The 21,668-nt window shown below is 40.3% G+C and overlaps 3 protein-coding genes across 5 annotated transcripts; 1 reads left to right on the top strand and 2 right to left on the bottom strand.

Moving 5' to 3' along the window:
- Positions 1 to 797: 797 nt before the first annotated feature.
- rps10 (ribosomal protein S10) lies at positions 798 to 3,910 on the top strand. Its single transcript, XM_058402596.1, has 6 exons — positions 798 to 882; positions 1,549 to 1,698; positions 3,010 to 3,184; positions 3,337 to 3,414; positions 3,654 to 3,709; positions 3,827 to 3,910. The coding sequence occupies exons 2-6, from the start codon at positions 1,549 to 1,551 to the stop codon at positions 3,866 to 3,868; spliced, it is 501 nt and encodes a 166-aa protein (XP_058258579.1). The 5' UTR covers positions 798 to 882; the 3' UTR covers positions 3,869 to 3,910.
- Positions 3,911 to 4,589: 679 nt separating this feature from the next.
- On the bottom strand, positions 4,590 to 16,425 carry nudt3b (nudix (nucleoside diphosphate linked moiety X)-type motif 3b). The gene is made up of 5 exons (XM_058402595.1): positions 16,139 to 16,425; positions 14,496 to 14,606; positions 10,409 to 10,453; positions 9,441 to 9,525; positions 4,590 to 8,451 (listed from the first exon to the last, which is right to left on the bottom strand). The coding sequence occupies exons 1-5, from the start codon at positions 16,235 to 16,237 to the stop codon at positions 8,255 to 8,257; spliced, it is 537 nt and encodes a 178-aa protein (XP_058258578.1). The 5' UTR covers positions 16,238 to 16,425; the 3' UTR covers positions 4,590 to 8,254.
- Positions 16,426 to 16,631: 206 nt separating this feature from the next.
- On the bottom strand, positions 16,632 to 19,952 carry hmga1b (high mobility group AT-hook 1b). Of its 3 annotated transcripts, none has more exons than XM_058403992.1 (5): positions 19,814 to 19,952; positions 19,132 to 19,234; positions 18,799 to 18,876; positions 18,206 to 18,256; positions 16,632 to 18,021 (listed from the first exon to the last, which is right to left on the bottom strand). In XM_058403992.1, the coding sequence occupies exons 2-5, from the start codon at positions 19,219 to 19,221 to the stop codon at positions 17,959 to 17,961; spliced, it is 282 nt and encodes a 93-aa protein (XP_058259975.1). In that variant the 5' UTR covers positions 19,222 to 19,234; positions 19,814 to 19,952; the 3' UTR covers positions 16,632 to 17,958. The 3 variants fall into 3 exon arrangements, with proteins under 3 accessions (XP_058259975.1, XP_058259974.1, XP_058259973.1); XM_058403991.1 differs by lacking the exon at positions 19,814 to 19,952 and adding an exon at positions 19,633 to 19,807; XM_058403990.1 differs by lacking the exon at positions 19,814 to 19,952 and having other exon boundaries at positions 19,132 to 19,807.
- Positions 19,953 to 21,668: the final 1,716 nt, after the last annotated feature.

Raw genomic sequence — 21,668 nt, forward strand, 5'->3', positions numbered from 1 at the left:
TTTCCTTATAGAAGGCATTACTACATCAGAGATTCTACACTCACTGAGCACTTTATTAGAGACACATACTACTTCTGGGTAAACAAGATTTATTCGTCATGGCATGGATTCCACAAGATGCTGAAAACATGCCTTTGAGTTTCTCGTCCATTTTGACATGATTATATCACGCAATAGCTGCAGATTTTTTCAGCTGCACATTTAGGCCGCAAATCTCTTGTTCTTCTACATCTCAAAGGTGTTTTTTTTTTAATTCACACCTAGTAACTGGGAAGGCCACAGAAGAACAGTGATCTAATTGTTCGTGTTCATGAAACCAGACTGAGACAACATTTCGCTGGAAGTAGCCATTGGAAGATGTCAAATTGTGGCCATGAAGTCAGCAACAAACTGGCTATGGCATTCAAGTAATGATTGATTGGAATTAACAGGCCCAAAGTGTGCCAGAAAACATTCCCCACACTAATAAACCAACTCCACCACAGATTGAACTGCTGATACAGGGTCATGGGCGGCCAAGGCTCATTGATGTACGTGGTGAGTGAAGGCTGGACACGTGTGATCCGATTGTTGCTGAAATTACAGAGGTTAAAGCTGGTTCTGATAGAAAGGTGTCAGAATACGCAGTGCATGACGGGTCAGGGCTGTGTATTCGGGTATTCAGGACGGGTTTTGGCAGCAAAAAGGGAGACAACATTAGGCAGGTGGTCATAATGTTATACCTGATCGGTGTATAAGGTTTAAACGGTCAGACCTGTACCTCCACGTCGCTAGATGACGGTGTTCATGTTGTCTCTCACCTCCGCACTGCGCTGATGAAAGAACTCCCGGAAGTGCTGTAACGCGGTCCTTTCCGGCTCCGGTCTCTCAACAAGCGCAAAGGTAGGCAAAATGTAAAGCCAGAAAATCCATCGAAAATCAACTCAATCATTAAATATGTCGAGTATTTTTAAATCGAATCTGTAAAAAGTGTACTTCCTGTGTATATCCTTGTCAGACTTTCGTGAATTAAAACTTTGCTTGACTTTATTTTTGGATTGTGAATGTGTGTCGGTCAGAGTATGCTAAGATGGAAGCTAGACATCGTATGTTTAGCATCCGCGGCTAAATAATGTCTCGGAAGAAGCTTTTTTAATATACAGATATTTGCTTTTAAAAACACAAATATATCAGTTTACACACAGAGTGGTGAAAGTTTGTGGCAGAAGTCAGAGAGGGGAATGTTTAGCCTGATAGCTCAGTAAGAGCCGGGTAATGTGCTAATGGAGGAAGCTACAGGAAACCAGTATGAAGATTATTACAGTGGAAAAACTTATTTTAATCTGTAATAATTGTGCAGTCTTTTGTTCTATCACCTATTTTTGTTATATATAGTTGGGTAGCATAATTGTTTAATGGCTGGGCCAGATAATCAGTTTTCCTGCACTAATGAGTGATGAAGGATGATGTATAAGAGCTGTTCTTGCACTAGACTGTAAAACTGTACGAATAAGTGTTTCTCTGTTTGACATCTTCCTGCCTAAAGTCTAATATCTTCGGTTTGTGTAGATGTTGATGCCCAAGAAGAATCGCATTGCCATCTATGAGCTCCTCTTTAAAGAGGGCGTGATGGTGGCCAAGAAAGATGTGCATCTGGCCAAGCACCCGGAGCTCGCCGACAAAAACGTGCCCAACCTTCACGTAATGAAGGCCATGCAGGTGAGAGTTTCTGTAACCTTGTTTGTGTGCACATCCTGAAGTCTCTGTACTGACATGTGTGCTGCAGTTTATTAGTAAAGTGCTCTGAGGGCTACAACTTTGTTCGGTGTGGTACGAATGCTTTCTTTTGAGTATGCACATCGTTTGGTGTGTCTGCAGACTGCCAAACTCCTTGTTAGAGGTTAACAAATGTAAATAAGGGTTGTTCAAACGTTAAGCCTTAGCTTAGGCTTTTGTGACTATAAATCTGTGACTTTAATGTTTCTCACAGATTCTGGGATGATTGTAATGGTAAATGCGTATATAAATACATAAGGATATGTAGTTGTTAGTTGTAAATGTAAAAAAAAGGACCAATTTATTTGCATCCAAAGATGTAGGCGAGCCACAGGTAAGATCTGCATGTGTCTAAGGTGGCATTGGTCCTTGATGGTGTCATTATTGACTGGTTTTTATTGTGAATGTCTTTATGGTGATCAGGCATAACATGACCAACTGCCTAATATTGTGTTGCTCCCCTTTTTGCTGCCAAAACAGCCCTGACTCGTCATGCACTGTGTATTCTGACACCTTTCTATCAGAACCAGCATTAACTTGAGCAATTTGAGCAACAGTAGCTCGTCTGTTGGATCGGATCACACAGGCCAGCCTTCACTCCCCACATGTATCAGTGAACCTTGGCCGCCCATGACCCTGTCTCCGGTTCACCACTCTTCCTTCCTTGGAGCACTTTTGATAGATACTGACCACTGCAGACTGGGAACACCCCACAAGAGCTGGAGTTTTGAAGATGCTCTGATTCAGTCACCTAGTCATTACAATTTGGCCCTTGTCAAACTCGCTCAAATTCTTACACTTGCCCATTTTTCCTGCTTCTAACACATCAGCATTGAGGAAAAAATGTTCACTTGCTGCCTAATATATCCCACCCACTAACAGGTGGCATGATGAGGTGAACAACACTGATCATCTCCTCACCTGTCAGTGGTCATAATGTTATGCCTGATTGGTGTATAATTCATATATACATAATATAAATATACTTTGTATTAGTGTCTGAAGACTTGAGCATTAAAAAACAAAACAGTGCAGATGTTTGACTAAAAAGAATAAAGATTGTGTAAAAAAAAAAAAAAAAAAACACTTATTGGTTTTGTGTAGTGGTCCCTTAATGAAATTTCTCTGAATTCACATGTAGCCATTTTATTTATTTTTAAATGTCTAACAGTGGGTCTACTGTAACATCCAGGCATGCATTATTTAGTGTTAAATACACACAGTGAGTAATGTCTGCCTTTAACCTCTTGACAGTCTCTGAAGTCCTGCGGGTACGTCAAAGAGCAGTTTGCATGGCGCCACTTCTACTGGTACTTGACCAACGAGGGCATCCAGTACCTGAGGGATTTCCTTCATCTGCCCCCTGAGATTGTACCTGCCACTCTGCGCCGTCAGACCCGCCCTGAAACAGCCAGACCCCGTCCCAAGGGTAAAGACTTCCCTCTATTATGTGGAGCTTATAATCATTACTTGGAAGCATTGTTTTGTGTAAATTACTATTTCAGGATTAAGGAGACTTCAAGGACTTTATTGAAGATTAAATGGCAAGAAAATTAAGTCCAATTCCATTTCACCTTTCAGGTCTGGAGGGAGAGAGACCAGCACGTCTGGCACGTGGAGAGGGAGACAGAGATGCCTACAGGCGATCTGCAGCTCAGCGTGAGTACACAGCATGTACCTTCACAGTATGGGGTAGATCAGCATATCCTTTATCCAGGAGAAACTCTGACAGCAGTCAGGAACATACAGTACTGGTGTATTACTGGATGTACTCTGTTAGATCTGGGTTGTTGGCAGTGTTAAATTTCAACCCAGTAATAATCCCCAGCATGTCGTTACACAGCAGTGCTTTTGATTTGATAGTTGTATGAAGTCTGACGAATTCTTTGTTTCTGTAGCTGGAGCAGACAAGAAGGCTGAAGCAGGTGCAGGAGCTGCTACAGAATTCCAGTTCGTAAGTACTGCTTTGATCTGCACAATTGTTTTCTATTGTAACTGTCCATCAAGGGATTTAAGGGGAAAGGGGTAATGCTAAATTTTTTTTTATTTTTTTTTCCTCCCCTTCACACAGAGAGGTGGCTTTGGGCGTGGCAGAGGACAGCAGCCACAGTAATTTTCCACATTCTCTGTATAATAAAGTTTGGAAAACATTTAAGCTTGGGACTCCCTTCTTTGTTTTTCCCTTTCCCTGTATCTTCTGCTTTCAGATTAAGTTTGGAACTGTTAAATCTGGCATTAACACACAACCTATTCAGTGGTGTGGTCTGAAGGATTAAAAAAAAAGTGTGTAGGTTTTTTATATAGTATAGCCAATGTTGATCAGACTAAGCATTTTTATTTTAATGGTATTTTTGTGCAGCAAATGCATTTGGTTTTGGTTGAGTTAATGTTTGTCAGTGTAACATTTGACCACAGGTTATATTCAGATTTTCAGAAGTTCTCCCAAGAATGAGAAGTGGACTTTCAATGTTAAAATGTGTCTGGATTAGATGATAGTGTGAGCAATCAAATGAGTAGATTAATATAGACAATGACAGGTTAATAGAATAAAAACATCTAAATACTGATAATTTTAGCTTCCTGTTTAGATTAGGAAGTCATCACATTTCATCAGTTGCTTGTAAATTCAAAAAGCTCCCCGTCTTACACTACCAGCCTTCAAGAGTTCTAGGTTAAAGGTTTTTAAGAGAGTATGTGGCATAGTGTCACTTAAAGTAACAGAGTAAGCACATTACAAATATGGATAAAATGTTCAGTAGAGTGCTAAAGTTTGCCCAGAAATGTGTGCAACAATTTGTTTGGCACTGAATAAATATATGAAATAAGAACAGGAGTAATGTGAAATACTGATGTTTTATTTGTTGGCACATTTATTACATTCTCATACTGGTATATTCCACAATCCCAAAATCACAACGCAAATGTTCCAGGTATGTTTGTTGAACTGAAAAAGGTCACAGCTTTATGGGCTGTATAAGTGACGTAGGTGTTTATAGGCTGCAGCCCTTTTTTTTTTTTTTGGGAGCAAGTAGCAAATGTGAAATGTATGTTTTGTTTAAAATATTTTACTAAATCAAGCTGGTGCTTTAATATAACCTACAAGTTTACATTCAGGGTCTGATGCATTACACTGGCTCTGTGCTTGTAAGGTGCAGAAGTGTGAACTATGTCCGTTGGTCAAATTCACTCTGCACGGAAAATCTAGTAGTTTCCAATCCTTAACTGTTTTGTTTGGTATTTTTGAAATCTTTCAAACAAAAATGCAAAGTAGTGAGATCTGGGCAATTAATGTAAAAAAATGGTTACAAAGCCTTTTGTTTCAGTAAGATCAAGCTTTTAACTCAGAAGAGCCAGTAAAAAAAAAAAAAACCTTTAAATCATACAAACACTTCTGTGTATGCAAGGCGATTGTGCTTTGGGACATTCTTAAGATTCTCATCAAGTCTGATCACCTCTACATGGAGAACAGATTACATTACAATTGTAAACCCAGCTATATTACTAAGTAATAATCTAGAAAAGTGATTTTAGTGTTACATGAATGAGTCATATCTAGCGAAATATTACTTGTGAATTGGTTCAGTTGGCCTGCTTTTTTTTTTTTTGCTTGCTCAGAATTAATCAAAAAATCCTAGCAGCAAAACGATCAGCTTGTCTATACATTTACACCCACGAGCTCAAAATTAACTCTCAGGTTAACGATTGTGTCGGAATTGGAACAAAAGAAATCGAAGGAAACAAGAAACATATTAAACCTGCACCTACAGCAACTTAAACAGCCCAAAAAGAATACATTCCCAAACATCCTGTTCGGGGGTTAGCTTTAACAGTTCCATTGCCAATCACCAGAAACTCTGCGTACCATCAGCATACCAAACGTGAAAAACCACATACTGTATTTTGACTTTTTGAATTTAGTCTATACAGAAAGGAGAAAAAAAAAGGTCTGGCTAACTACAGTGGCTCCAGATTCACAGTATTGTGCCAACTGCTGCATGCCATCAGAAGGGCAGTAAGCAGCCTGGCTAAGACAACTTACTAGACAAAGAGAAAATGAGAGGAATAAAAGAGGGGAGGGTTACAGTCCACATTTCTTATATTTTGAAACAAGGTCTCGGTTATACAAGCCCTGTTTAGCTCTGCAATGTGTGTGTTTTTTTTTTTAACAGCATATTATAGTTCCTGTCGAGCAGATATGCAAGTGCTCGACTGAGGTGCCAATGGTTCTTTAAGAGATGAAGGAAAAAAAAACTGCAGAGATCAATATACATAAATAATACCATCTCATCCAAATCAAGATGGTACAAGGTAACAAGAGGCCACATCAGCCTTCATGCAGTTGGCATAAGCCTTTTTACAAGCTTAAAATAATCTGGTGGATGACTAAGGCATGTGGGTTTTCTGTTGGAACATTCAAAGGGACTGTTTTTGAACCAATGTGCCTTCAATATTCTAAACATAAAATCAGATTTTATTTATTTTTTAATCCTCTGGTAATTTCTGGGATATGTCAGGTGGTCTGGGAAAACCCGATGGATTTCGCTGTGACTGAATTCATTAGAATAAGCCAAAAAAATTTTTCTTTTCTTTTCAATGACACTAATGTACTAACGTCTCTACTTTAAAGAAATACATTCTACAAAAATGACACAAAATGGTTTTATTCAGGCTCCCTTGCCTCACCTGACTTCAACAGTCATGTCAAGGAGCGAGTTTAAACAAACGGAGCAGAAAATGTGATCAGTTTCAAGATGTCTAAAACCTCACTAGTTAAGTGTGACTTTTTCACACAGTAAAATCATACCTTGATCTTTCGATATCTATGTACCATGCTGAACGGACACGGGTGTCAAATTTAACCAAGATTAAATTTGATCAGAATGAATCAGTGATTATTTCCCCACCAGCGTGAATGTGAACAGTGATCAGTCAGAAGAGACGACCATGAGGCTTGTGTTTAAATACTGAGACTGACTTCATAATGTAAACTTATAATTCCTCAAATTGGGCTGTAATGTTTTTCTAAAAGTATATTTATTTATAAATATAGAGGCGAGTGTGGCATTTTTGAACGGAATCTTGCGATAAATCCAATTTTCTCTGAGTCTGGGGTCTGAACTAGTTCGACTTGTTGAAATACATGCAAAAGAGAAGCATATTTCAGTTCAGGAAACGTGTCAAAATCTAACAATGAGAAGGGTTTTCCCAAGTCACCAAACGTAATTGAAAAAGCACTTCAGTAATGGGTCCATATTTACTTTTCAATGTTACCCTGGCCTGACCTACCAGGTCCAATAAAGAGCTCCATAATAGGAGACACTACTAAATTAAAAAGGTGGGATCCACTCGATATGTGCCTATTAGCGTTTTTTTCCAAGAAGCTGTCCTGTTGAATCCTCCAACGTTCACAAACGTCAACTCTACAACCTTGTCATGCAGTTTGATTTAAGTGGTTCTGAGTGGTGATTTGTCTTTTCCCCCCTTCACTATCATCACCAACAACATTGAAATTACTGGACCTGTAGGATCTGCCGTCAGCCATACATGGACGCAAGCAGTGCACGAAACTCATCAGTTATCATCACGTGCTGCTGGCTTACCCTGCTTGCTCCCAATAATTGCTGGCCTTGTAAACATTTTTGGGGGTTTTACTATCACGTTAAAGTCGGTGTTCTCACACATTTAGGCACCACTCTAGTAAAGAAACAAGCATAATTAAACCAGGGTGTGTATTTCGTCAAACCCATAAGATATTTACAAAATGGCAAGGGGGCAAAAAAGGGAAGAAGAAATCACTCAAAAGACCTACTGACACCAAATACAGGTTGAACATTCATCAGATCCCAAACTTGTAAGACAAATAAATATCAGTGCTCATGCAAACCAACTGACCTCTCACCAATTCCATCTGTTCAGGCATCTACACATTTCCTTCTCATTGCTTGGGGTGGGGGAAGGAGGTGGTTTCCGAGAACAAACACATACTCGCACTACTCACACAAATACATGCTCACTCGCTCTCACATACAAGGAAAAAAAAAATGGATGCGTAAAAAATATTGAAAGCCTCAAGCATAAGCACTAGGCTACGTGTATTTACATCACAACAGTAAAAAGTAGTTCTTGCATTCATTTAACCTCACACTTGGGTCACAGAGGGCACTAAAGGGAGAAGGAGTAGAAGGAGGGGGTGTTTCATGCAACTGTCCATTTTTAAGGAGAGGTTGGAGGGAAGAAAGAAAGAAAAAAATCAGAGTAGAGAGCGACAAACATTGAATTTACATTTACAAAACATGTTTTTGAATATTTACCCAACACTTTGTCAAGTTTGTGCCACCTCTCTGGCACCTAAAAAAGGGTTGGCAAGGCAAACTGTATTTTAAGAGAAAAGGGGAAAAAAAAACACAGAGAGAGAAAGAGGGAAAAAATAAAAGAATACTGAAAGAATAAGAGCGAGAGTGGTGGCGGAAGCATCCGGAGTGTCAGTGTTGTGTGTTAGTTATCTGATGTCAGAGACAGAGCTCTGATTGATGTTGTAGCTGGGTGACAGGTCTTCAGCTATCGTGGCCACTAGAGGAGTGCCGTTGCTCGTCAGGCAGCTCTCTTGTAGAGCTTCGAAGTAGGTGGCCTGCACTGGCTTATGACACTGCAACACTTGTATCGCATCGTCTATTTTAAACCATTCCCTTTTTCTCCCTGTCAAAAGAAGAGGGTGAATGTGTGCTCTGAGTGAGGTAGATTAGGGCTAATATTTCAATTGTTTGAAATGACCATGAGATTCCCTCACCATCTACTTTATAAAGCAGACCAGCCATTCAGAAAATCATGCAGATTCACATTAAACATCAGAATGAGGAACAACTGTGATCTCAAATGTGGCATGGATGTTAGTGTGAGGTTTGCGGGGTATTTCACAAACTGCTGAGAGTTACACACACATCAGTTTATACAGAATGAGGCAAAATACCAAAACACTGAGTGACTCTCAGGTGGAAATGCACTGTTTATGAAAGGAAAATGACCAGACTGGTTCAAGCTGCCAGGAAACTCAAATATTCACTCTCTATAACCGTGGTAACCAGAAAAGCATCTCCATATGAACGTCACATCAAACCTTGACCACATCAGGTTCTGCTCCTGCCAGGCAAGAACATTAATCTGAGGCTATCACGGGTACAGACTCATCGACACATGAGTGGAACCTGATGTGTTGTTCTGTCGGAGCTCGTCCACCTAAAGGTTTGACGTGTTCAGAGATGCTTTTCTGTTTACCATGGTTGCTAAGAGTGATTATTTGAGTTACTCTCTTTGATTTTCTTTCATCTCGGACCATTCTGCTCATTCGCATTGGATCCCTCTCATCAACAAAGTGTTTCAGCATTTTGTTAAACACTTATACTAGTTCAACTGGCGCCAACAACCATGCCACAGTTAAAGTCACAGAGATCACACTTTATCTTCACTCTGAAGATTAACTAAAGCTCTTGATCAATATCTGCATGATTTGATTGACTGTGCTGCTGCCAAATGATTAGCTGATTAGATAACTTCATGAATATGAATGTTTACAGGTGTTCATAAGGTCAATGGTGAGTACAGTTTTGAAAAGAAACCTGAGTAAAATGGTTTCATGTGGTCTGAAATTTGCATGCACATTTGTAAACCCAAGACAACTCTACACTTACCAATGTTTACAGAGTCTTCCCAGTCTTCCAGTACTTCTTTTACAATGAGAACATACACATACGTCCTGTGTTTCCTATCCTGGTTCTGAGTGTGGGGGGAAAAAATAAATGAAATGTAGCAGTTTTAAAAGAAAAATCCATAATTGCAAGGAGGGATTACATTTGTGAGAGGGGAACTGAAGAAAAAAACTAAACAAAAAACATTAGACCATTATATTATGGGTCCAAAACAATAATTCGAACCAACTTTGGATTTATCATCGTACCTAATTCACATGGAAGTGAGACAGATTCAACACAGTGCTGCATTTAGTAAAGGGTCACGTGTTATTTGCTAGCATGAACGTAGGGTTATAATTAACACATGATCTTCAGGGCCTGCCAGGATTCATTTTGTAATACATTCCTACGTTGGCTTTTTTATTTACTTAACATTTTGGTTAAAGGTTTCCTTAAATACACGCACTACCACCACGTTACAGGCTAGGTTGGAGTTGTCCTTCAAGGCACAGAAATACAGGACATTTCATACATAACTTGTTATCATGTGAGATCAATCGAGAAAATTTCCATCAAATATTGTACGGCAACAAATATGTAAAAGAAGCAAATCATCCAAGTGAAACATGACCACAAATGAAACAGCTTGTTTCACTAGCTATATCAGGAATAGAATTTGGATAAGTTCCTTCAAAACAACTCTATATCTGTAAATGATAAGATTTCCAGTGCAGTTCTAACATACATAATCTTTCCATGCGTAACTTTCCAAATGATCAATAGGCCACATCCCTAATCACCTCATCCTCACTTATTAAAATGCTGCATGGTATGTTCCCATGGGACCCTCTGCACTGCACACTTTTGTGTTTGAGCTGAAGTAGTTCAGTGAGTGCAGTACTTCCTGACTAGAATCACAATCACTACTGCAGGAACAATGTATCATCAGTTTGCTATGTGATACTCACCTCAAATATTCCTACTAGTCTCCCTAAAGTGCCCTTGACACCGGCCTGTTGGAAAAGGGGAGAGAGAAAAAAAACAATCCCGCAGAATTTAACACTCATACAGCAGCTGAATGCTCAGTAATGCAATTACACAAACCCAATAGCACAAAGAGAATAAAAAAAAACTGATCTGATGAACGGGAGTGATGACCAGATGCATCATTTGACATTTAATGATAACCTGCTGATCTGACACCACCACCTGTTTTATCTTCGATCATGTGAATTACTCCGCAGCTTTGCTATACATCATTTAACATAAAAACAATTAGAAACAGCAACCTTGCAGTCCCTCTATTTGCAAATTTAAGTTAGGACACATCTCTTTACTCTTTGTACTGCTTATGAGGGGAAAAAACGATATACACACTGATAATAGACAAACTACACTCAATGAGCACTTTATTAGGAACACCTTTACACCTACACATTCATGCAATTATGTAATCAGCTAATCGTGTGGCAGTAGTACAATGTATAAAATCATGCAGATTCAGGGCAAAAGCTATGGGTAATTTTCACTGAGGAAAAATGTGATCTCTGTGATTTTCGTTGCTGCCAGACATGCTGGTTTGAGTATTTCTATAACTGCTGATCTGTTATTTTCACACGACAGTTTCTACAGTTTACTCAGAATGGGGCATTAAAGAAAAAACATCCAGTGATCGACTGCTTTGCAGACAGAAATGCCTTATTGAAGAGAGAGGTCAGTGGAGAATGACCAGACCGGTTGAGCAAACAAAGGGTGCAGTAACTCAGATGAGCATTCTGTACAATTGTGGTGAGCAGATAAGCATCTCAGAATGGACCTTGACGTGGGAGGGTCTACAACTGCAGAAGACCACTTCAGGTTCCACTTCTGTCAGCCGAAAAGAAAAAGCTGAGGCTGCAGTAGGCACAAACTCACAAATGTGTAGATGTGGTGTAATGGTGTAGATAATGTTTTCCTGACGTACACTATATTGCCAAAAGTATTCGCTCACCCATCCAAATAATCAGAATCAGGTGTTCCAATCACTTCCATGGCCACAGGTGTATAAAATCAAGCACCTAGGCATGCAGACTGTTTTTACAAACATTTGTGAAAGAATGGGTCGCTCTCAGGAGCTCAGTGAATTCCAGCGTGGAACTGTGATAGGATGCCACCTGTGCAACAAATCCAGTCGTGAAATTTCCTCGCTCCTAAATATTCCACAGTCAACTGTCAGCTGTATTATAAGAACGTGGAAGTGTTTGGGAACGACAGCAACTCAGCCACGAAGTGGTAGGCCACGTAAACTGACGGAGCGGGGTCAGCGGATGCTGAGGCGCATAGTTCGAAGAGGTCGCCAACTTTCTGCAGAGTCAATCGCTACAGACCTCCAAACTTCATGTGGCCTTCAGATTAGCTCAAGAACAGTGCGCAGAGAGCTTCATGGAATGGGTTTCCATGGTCGAGCAGCTGCATCCAAGCCATACATCACCAAGTGCAATGCAAAGCGTCGGATGCAGTGGTGTAAAGCACGCCGCCACTGGACTCTAGAGCAGTGGAGACGCGTTCTCTGGAGTGACGAATCACGCTTCTCCATCTGGCAATCTGATGGACGAGTCTGGGTTTGGCGGTTGCCAGGAGAACGGTACTTGTCTGACTGCATTGTGCCAAGTGTAAAGTTTGGTGGAGGGGGGATTATGGTGTGGGGTTGTTTTTCAGGAGCTGGGCTTGGCCCCTTAGTTCCAGTGAAAGGAACTCTGAATGCTTCAGCATACCAAGACATTTTGGACAATTCCATGCTCCCAACTTTGTGGGAACAGTTTGGAGCTGGCCCCTTCCTCTTCCAACATGACTGTGCACCAGTGCACAAAGCAAGGTCCATAAAGACATGGATGACAGAGTCTGGTGTGGAGGAACTTGACTGGCCTGCACAGAGTCCTGACCTCAACCCGATAGAACACCTTTGGGATGAATTAGAGCGGAGACTGAGAGCCAGGCCTTCTCGTCCAACATCAGTGCCTGACCTCACAAATGCGCTTCTGGAAGAATGGTCAAAAATTCCCATAAACACACTCCTAAACCTTGTGGACAGCCTTCCCAGAAGAGTTGAAGCTGTTATAGCTGCAAAGGGTGGACCGACATCATATTGAACCCTATGGATTAGGAATGGGATGTCACTTAAGTTCATATGCGAGTCAAGGCAGGTGAGCGAATACTTTTGGCAATATAGTGTACGTTGGACCTGTTATTACCGATCAGTCATCACTTGATTTCCAGAGGCTACATTTGTTACTGAACATTGTGCATCCCTTCAATGCCACAATTTACCCATATTCTAATGTGCATGATAATGCACCATGTCAAAAAAACAAATTCGTCTTAAACTGGGTTCATGAACATGACAATAAGTTCAGTGTTCCTCAGTGCTCTTCCCAGTCATCGGTTCTGAATCCAGTAGAACATCTTTTGGATGTGGTAGAACAGGAGATTCACAGCATCAAAGTTCACCTGACAAATCTCCAGGAATTGTGTGAGAATCATATCAGCATGGACCAGAATCTAAAAGAAATGTTTTCCAACATCTTGTAAAGTCCATGCCTCAAAGAATTGAGGCTGTTTTGAAAGCAAAAATAAACTCGGCTAGTATTAGTATAGTGTTCTTAATAAAGTGCTCTGTGAGTTTAATCAGTGCTTCGGAAAATTGGCCCAGCCTTGAAGTAAGACACTCTGAACACACAGTGTGCGTAACGGCTGCCAGGATCTAGATACACACCGATATAAAAGCAAAGAGTACAAACTACTGATGAAAACCTTTAACTGGCTACCTGAACATTTTTATAGAATTTAGGATTGGATTAAATTTCCAAACAAAGTTTTCTGTTAATAATAAATTATGCTCATTATTACTCAAATGTCTGAAACATTGTGCTTTTTCCACTGTAGCCTCAGATTCTGGCTTGAACTAATCCAGCCCTTTTCCTCTGAGAATAAGGCAGCATCAACACAATTGCCACCCACTTGATGCTTTTTGTTTTTTACTCCATTCTATGCACATTTTAGAAACTGCTGTTGATGTAAATCCATGGAGATCAGCAATTATAAAAAATACTCAAACCAGCCTGTCCTGCACCAACAATCATGCCACGATCAAAATAACTCGGATTGAACTTTTTCCCCATTCTAACGTGTTGATATAAACATTTTCTAAAGCTGCTGGGCCAGATATACGTGAATCAAAGCATTGCACTACTGCCACATGATTGCTTGATTAAATAATTGCATAAATGAGTTCCTAATAATGTGCTCAGTAAGTGTTATTGAAATAAAATGACTTAATTTGCGTCACAAAACAGCTACTGTTTAAAAGGAAGCCAGTTTGAAAGCAGTTTTGAATCAGTTTCATATGCTGTAAAAATGTTTGCCAAACTGATCGATTTCCCTGACCTTGCATACGATTTTTACTACAAACACTTTTTTTTTTTTTTTTTTTTTTTTTTTTAACAGCACCACTGTCACTTTTCATTATAAAAGCTTCCAAGCAATTCTACAAGCTATTATTCCAGCACATAGAAGCAAGGTATCAGTCATATAAAGATCTTAGGTTTGCACTCTCTGGGCGCCCAAAGAGGCTTCGGCGATCGCTGGAGTCCAGCCGAACTGGAGTTCAGCCAAGGTGTAGAATAAAGAGCAGTAGTTAATCTGAGTGGAACGCCCTTTAGCACTTGTCTGTAAAATGATCACCCTCTACACATGAGTGATGAGAGAGTATTACTGCCTATCACAAGAAGCTATGATCAGGACACTAGGGTCAGCTTAGAACAGTCGTATAAGTATACAACAGCCTCATGGGTCGATGGTACAAAAACAGTCTCACTAGGTAGCAAGCACAGTTTTGAGCAATGTAATAGCCTTTCGGTTTAAATCTGTTAAGAGGAAATGTGCTATTATACTTTTTAATCCTCACTGGCTATTTTGGGCTTTGTGACACTGTATAAGGCTACAACATAGTGATCCATGTTCAGTACTACATTAATAAAACACAAAAAAATCCCCACAACAATCAGTAAATGCTCTGACCTCTTCACACACTTCTCGAACAGCAGCAACGTTGGGCTCTTCCTCCGGTTCCATTCCTCCTCCGGGCACAATCCACTTATCAGGATGTCGGCTGCTACTCACCAACAGCACCTGAATAAACACACAGTAGCCAGCACACAACATGATTTTCATTACATTCAAGATTTAGGGATCTTATAACTTTTTGGGAAAATACTGTTCTTGGATTTGTATCAGTGTGCACAACTTAATCACTAAATCTGGCACCTTTTTAGACCTTTTCAATATTTTCAAAAAACACAAATCTAGCAAGTGTCCTGCACTCAATATGGTTGTCCACCTCAAATCACAGCCGCTGTCTGGACAAGTTGAGAGAACGAGTTCGTTCGACTCACTGTTAGTGTGTAAAACCTGGCCGAGATGCACGTCTGCCTGCGTATTCAACAACAAAATACCAACCGATCTTGGCTCTATAAGTAATGAAATTGTTTCCTATCCGAGGATGCGGATATTGTCTTAGTATTTAGAGCTCTGAGATCAGCATTGTATTGAAAATAATAATAAAAAGAAAACATGGCACCAGTGCTCCTGCTTAAGTCTGAACAAAGTAGTTTGTACATGCCGAACAGGTGCCTTTCCCTTGTTTTTGGCATAAACTTTGAACAGCAGGGGAAAAAAACATTTCCATGGAAAATGAAACAAGTTACCAAAAGTATAAACAACAAGGGAAGCAGTTCAGAAAGATAACCTTAGATAATCCAAGCCTATTAGTTTATAGAGCTACAGCAGTTACATAAATATTTGACCCCCCCTCCCTCCTTTGACCCTTTCCCCATTTTGTTACGTTACAGTTAGATCTAGTTTCACATTAATTGGGTGAATATTTATTCAACCACGTTTTTTTATTATTTGTAAATCATTTGATGATTGATATGCATCAATATTGAGGGTCATTTTGTGTATACCCATAACATATAAAAACAATGAAGCCCATTTCTGCTCCAAGTAGTAACGCTACGAAAGGCTGAAAAGTTCAACGTGGGGGGGGTGTGAATACTTATGCAACGAACTGTATTCAGTTAACAGACTACCTTCAGCGTTTAAAGCCATAATTCTCACCATCATTATCACGGAGAAAATAAAAACAGAATAAAATAAACAGCTAGCAGGTAAGGTGCTAAGATGTCTAGCTCACACAGAGCTTCCACAGTGAGTAAGGCTTGTTGGCTAGCTAGCAGTCTGTTTCCACACAGCCACTTTACGGTGTCATCACAAAACACGAGTCTTTTTCATGCTGCACTGATGCCGATCGGGAAAAGACACGAGTTTCCGTCCATCAGAATTATTATGTTTTTACAAAAGATGTGAGCGGATTTCAGCCACCTCGCTAACTGACAGCCCCACGACTAGCTGCTAGCTACTTTAGCATTTTCATTGACAAATCGCACCGTCTAACTTAGCAAGCTAACCGTTAGCCCGCTACAACAGATGTTACCTTTTCAATAAGGGTTATTGAATCTCAGCATTTGAGGTTTCCTCATTTTAGCGGAATAGTCGTGTTTCTATCCTGAAAGAGCTCGTGAATAGTAAGTATTCGGTTCATTAAAATGTGACCAGCAGTCTTTATCACGGCCCGCTGAATGCCCACAGATCCCCGGCCTCACCTCCTCCTCGGTCTCGCTCCTGAAGCACAGGCAGGCGGCCCGCTTCTTGTACCCTTCTCCATCATAGGTGCGAGTTTGGTTAGACTTCAGCTTCATCATCTCGGCACGTCGGAACTGGCTAATATCAGAGCGCAAACCTCTGGGAGATGACACGGCTTCACACGCAAAGTTCACGAAAGGAAACCCCGCGTTTTCAGTGTAAGAAGTAAGTTCTTCTACGCTTCATTTTTCTAAAGCCAAGCGCATCTCAGCCACAGACGCCATTACTGAAACAGCTACGCCGCGCGCGCAAGCTGATTGGCTGTGGACGGCTCCGTGCTAGTTAAGTTGCGTAGGCGCTGTTGTGGAATCGCAGGCCTGTACTGCGAGGATCCTTAGGGTGTCTGTGTGTATACGAGGAACTTACAACACACAGCAATAACGCTGTATTAATAAAACAATAAAAATAAAAAACCCACCTCTCCCTTCTAATGAAAACAAGGTGACTCAAAAATGAGAAAGTATATTTTATTAACAACACAACATGCTACACAGATACAACTGAATTCTCAATTAAACGTGAAATAAATAGGTATTTGCGGCATCAACAAACGTGGTATAAGCCTAAAAGAGCTTGTAGACAATTCCTCAGCTGCATTAAAAATAGGTACAGAGCAGTTTGTTTTCCACAGAAATGATGAACACATTCTATACAGAAGTTATCAGTGCTATCTGAACACTACTTGGTCTGTCGCCTGCTGTCTACATACTGTAATTCCTGAGGTGGCTGATGCATATTGTTGCTATGGTTCAAAGAATGTGGACAGATGGGATGTATGATGCAGAATAAAAACAGTCATTGTGACTATTCTAAAGTTATCCAAATGACACAGTTTCATGTAAGCTGATTTGACAATATATGCGAACCTGTCACAAGCACAAGCCATGGTACTGAGGTATAGCTGCTCAAGTGTGCATTATTTCACAGGTGATCTCTGTAAACTCCCAGACGTATTTGGGTGTATCCTTAAATGTACAACTGTAAAGTATTCTTTAATGCTGACCAGAGCTAAAGGCTTATCTGCCTGTGTGTTTCTTTGACCTAGAAAAGTGACCTGTTGGTAAAAGTTAAAGTAAAAGAGGCAAAACTATCAATGAAAAGAAAAAATATATATATGTGTATGAGGAACAGTCCACATAAATTAGTCACAAGTGTGTTAAAAATGCTACTGGAATGTACTTGCAATGAGAATCAGACATCTCTATCACCTACCCGACTATTACACCAGAGTGACAAAGACTGAAAATGGTGTATTCAAATCTAAATCTGTTTATCTTGCAAAATACACACACCTAGCCTTCAACAAATGGTGAATGTTCACGCCTCAACATATATAATAAAGGCAATCTAATAAGATAAAATCTAGTCAGTGCAGGGGGTGTATTTAAAAAAAAAAAAGTCAGCTGCAGTTAAGCAGAAAGCCCTACACTAAAACTATAGGACCACTACACATCACGGTCAGAACACTTTTCTTTTTCTAATTCTATATCCCCCCTGACCTTCCACGTCACATAAAGTACATAAAAAGCAAACCAAAACAAAAATTGAAAAGCACCAAGTAAGCACCATTAATGGACTAAACACTTATATGCAGCCTAATTCACAGATTCTAAAATTATTCCACTTTTTTTTAAAACATGTAACTGATTGTTATAGACATGATATTTATGTCAGTCCCACAGAGGTGGTTGAGCGGACGACATCCCGTTGTTAGAGGCTGTAGATTAGTAAGTGGTGCCAGGCTGTGTCATATTATGAGGTAGTGCCGAGGATGAGGTAGTTACTGTTCCTCATCTTCATCCTCCTCTTCTTCCTCAGAGGACTCCTGAGATGCCTCCTTTTCCTGTTCACATAGAACATAACAAAACAGGTCAGTTACATTATACCAGCGTGTAAACCCTGACCAAGTTGCACCTTACATCATTTATACCAGAATACATTATTTATTTGACTTGGACAGCAAACAGCAAGTTTGCCAAGAACGGATTCTGTTTTGAACACGATCTGTATATTATTAGCTCAATTACCTCCTTCTTGGGCTTCCCCTTTTGCTTCTTTTCTGAAGATGATCCCGCTTTCTATGGAGAAACATAGCTTTAGTTCCAAATACATCAACTGTGAGCCAATCCTTTTTCCTATTACTAAACTAAACTAAAGTGCTGTGTGTTGCTCTCAACACTTTTTTGGGGTTTAAGAAGAATTATGCTGCATTCACTTTTAAAAGTGAGGTAAAATTACAAAAAAACAAAAAACACACACACACAATGGACCATTTAGTGTTAATGTGCTGCTTCCTTGCTTCAGCACCATCTCGGGAAACCTTTACCACGGGACCATAGAGTTTAAGGGGATTTGTTCGAAATCCCGCTCATGTGTGTGTTCTCAGCAGGGAACACCAGGGGGCGCCATCACCAAGCTGCAAAACAGGTGGCGAGGGCAGTGAGTTCATCCACAGCGGTGACGTATGGGCCATAGACTGACAGCGATTATAGCTCACAGCTAGCTCTGAACCGTCCACTATAGGCCTGAAAATGATCCTTCAACAGTAAACACATGGAAAGTGTGTGTGCGTGTGTTTATGTAAACATTAAGCACCAAAATGAATAAACTGCGCACTCACTCTCTTGGAAGGTCCTTTATTTTTGCTGCCCTTTGGCCGCCCTCTCGGCCTTTTCGGAACCGGAGATCCACTGGATTCCTGAAACGGCAAACAAATTATTCCTTTTAAAAGCTAAAACGAAAAATTGTGTTATAATTTAATTCGGTTATCTGGTTTTGTATAAGACACGACAGTTTACACACTGGCCTATTTCCTTCCCCCTGTGCAAGTTGAGGGACCTGTTAGCTCTTGGAGCACTGTTAGTAACTACAAGTCGAGGTTGAAAGTTAATAAAGGAGATGTAGCTGCATAGTTAGCCTAGCTTAGCCGAGCAGCTAATAACCTAGCTGTTACCTTTGGATGTTTTCTCGGTCTTCCTCGTCCCCTCTTCTCCACTCCGTCCTTATCCTTCACAGAAATTGTCTGCTTCTCGGAATCACTCATTTTCCAGCGTCACCTGATCGCGGAAAAAAAACAAACAAACAAACAAACCAACCAACCAACACACAGCGTTACCTTTCTCCTTTATCTCTACTAGGCGTTTAACAACTATTGTGAATGATCACACGGCCACTACACATCACCGCGATATAATCCGCCTATGGTGTAGTGCAGCGATAAGGTGAGGAGTGTGGGAAATTAATCCGTTATTAGTCTCCGTTTATTTTTGTCCAGGCTACTTTTTAAAATGGCGTGATATAAGTACTCGAGCATACTACGAGGTGTTTATGTTTGAGAGCAGACGCGGCTCGGCTAATTTCGCTAAGCCTGGGTAGAGAACATGCATTAAAAGCGCGTTTGGGAACGGAGCGCCCTCACTTCAAACAGCAAATCAAGTACGAAGCGTTAACTTACATGCACCCCTCGAGCTTTCGGGTTTCTAGGCGAACCAAATAAAAAAATATATAAAGCTGTGTGTATTGTATCTCCCAGTAGCCCCACCTCCAACGCACAATGTCTCCTGATTGAATTAAAGGACAATGGCCATTCGATGGAGCTACCACCAAAACCTGGCCAAACCCATGTAATAACTTACCGCATGCGTAAATGAAGGAAATCGGCCGTGTATTTGCTAAGTGCGGCGATTTGAGGAGCGCGTATTTGTGAATAAGCGCTATAATAATAATAAGCCAATCGCGCGCCAGCAGGAGGCTCTGGCTGAGAGAATAGAAAGGGGGCGGGGTTTCTAGCGTATGCGCGCGTACATTACTCATGCCGCTTATAATAATACTAGTGAAACATAAGCAGGCTGCTTGCTGCTCTACTAAGTACATCATTTACATATATATAATGTATTAAAATAAACCGCACGATCGTTTTACCACCATTAAAACTGTACTTGCTTTCAACATTTGCAGGGAGGATAACAAAACCTTTGCCATAAACTTTTGCCTCGCGTCTCCAGGGATAGGGGTTTGATTCCCAACTCTGCTTTCTGTGTTTTTCAGGTTATTTGGTTTCCGGTTCAAAGGCATGTGTTGTAGGGTGATCTCTACACTTTCTGTAGTGTGTAAGCATTTTTACTGTTTTGCCCTGCAATGAGTTGGTACCCCATCCAGGGTGTCCTGTACCTTGTGCCCAAAGTTCTCTTGGATACACTTCCCAGCAACCCAGTGTAGGATAAGTGGTACAGAAAATGCCTGAAAGGATGGGTACAGATGCCTTGTACAAATGCATGGAAGGATGGGTATTATTTCCCAGGAACAGTGCAAGTCTTGAAATCTGTGTGGTTGTTGTTGTTCTTGCGGCTGCTCCCTTGGTGACTGTGTGGTATTAGGCTGAAATATTTTGAACATCCAATTTGACCAATCCACTAAACTCAATACGTTTAATTAGGTCTTTTAAACATTTTAAACATTTTAGGCTCCTTAGTGGAATGTCACAGTTAATCACAGGGTGAACACCTTTACAAACTCATCAGATTAGACTTACTGATAAGGCTTATATTTGTTTACGGTGAATACTAAAAGTTGATAAAATCATTAGACAAGTAGACTTGGCTAGTAAGGTTTTTGACATCTTTCGGCAGACTGACTGCATCTATTGTGTTTGCTGAACTGGATCGTTATCTGCGTGATCTTTGTAGACATGCACATCTGTGAGCTCATGTATGTAAAAAAGTGGAGTTACTGCTTTCCACCAATTGTGTGGCACTGCATGAGCAGCAGCCTTAAAATATGTGGCAGTTTTTTTCATGTGTCTTGGAAGCAACGCATTTTAGTCTTCACTCTCCCTCAATCGGTATTTAGTGTGTGATAGCAGATAAGTGGCTGGTGGGTGGAACAGAGTACAGAGTATGTATGTAAGCACTCTCAGTTTTGATGGTGAGTGAGTTGCTGACATTTTGACAGCTGGTATCTGATTATAAACTGAGCTGATTAGGCTTAACTTATACTGTTTCTCCATTGTTAATCACGGGAGACACCCTTAGACACTTGTCAGATTAGGCTTACTGATTAGGCTTATGTTCATTTCACTATGGCTTGGTGCTATTCTGACTACATTTATTGTTGCCAGTCAAAATATATCTGTTTTATCTTAAAGTAGGTATGTTAGAGTATATTATTTGCATTAAAACACAGCTTTTTTGTCATTTTTGTCTGTTTTCCAGAATGTACACTGAAGGCTTAACAACAGTGAAGGGCTGGAAACATTTTTGTCAGAAACAGCAGAAGAGAAAAAGCTAATGCTCAGTGTTAAGTCATTCCAGAAATTTAGGAGCAGGTCACCAAGTTACCATGCTAGAATTACCAGGGCAACTAAAAGCATCTCAGGAACATTATGTTTCAGAGTAATTTTCTTCCTAAATCAATAATGCTTGTTTCATTTTTAACCTAAAATCCAATGTATTTCAGTGGTGTTATTTAACCATCTGTTAATATAGTCAAATC

This window comes from Hemibagrus wyckioides, linkage group LG11 (genome assembly GCF_019097595.1).
Source record: "Hemibagrus wyckioides isolate EC202008001 linkage group LG11, SWU_Hwy_1.0, whole genome shotgun sequence".
NCBI classification, from domain to species: Eukaryota; Metazoa; Chordata; class Actinopteri; order Siluriformes; family Bagridae; genus Hemibagrus; species Hemibagrus wyckioides.

Bases quoted from the DNA above. Each gene is read 5' to 3' on its own strand.
- rps10 (XM_058402596.1), top strand. From the start codon at position 1,549: ATGTTGATGCCCAAGAAGAATCGCATTGCCATCTATGAGCTCCTCTTT. The intron at 3,185-3,336 runs GTAAAGACTTCC...TTCACCTTTCAG, and splicing joins AGCCAGACCCCGTCCCAAGG to GTCTGGAGGGAGAGAGACCA. The intron at 3,710-3,826 runs GTAAGTACTGCT...CCCTTCACACAG, and splicing joins CTGCTACAGAATTCCAGTTC to AGAGGTGGCTTTGGGCGTGG.
- nudt3b (XM_058402595.1), bottom strand. From the start codon at position 16,237: ATGATGAAGCTGAAGTCTAACCAAACTCGCACCTATGATGGAGAAGGG. The intron at 14,607-16,138 runs GTGAGGCCGGGG...GTGTTTATTCAG, and splicing joins GGAGCGAGACCGAGGAGGAG to GTGCTGTTGGTGAGTAGCAG. The intron at 9,526-10,408 runs GTGAGTATCACA...CCCCACACTCAG, and splicing joins GACTAGTAGGAATATTTGAG to AACCAGGATAGGAAACACAG.
- hmga1b (XM_058403992.1), bottom strand. From the start codon at position 19,221: ATGAGTGATTCCGAGAAGCAGACAATTTCTGTGAAGGATAAGGACGGA. The intron at 18,877-19,131 runs GTAACAGCTAGG...TTGCCGTTTCAG, and splicing joins GACCGAGAAAACATCCAAAG to GAATCCAGTGGATCTCCGGT. The intron at 18,022-18,205 runs GTAATTGAGCTA...CTATGTGAACAG, and splicing joins AGGGGAAGCCCAAGAAGGAG to GAAAAGGAGGCATCTCAGGA.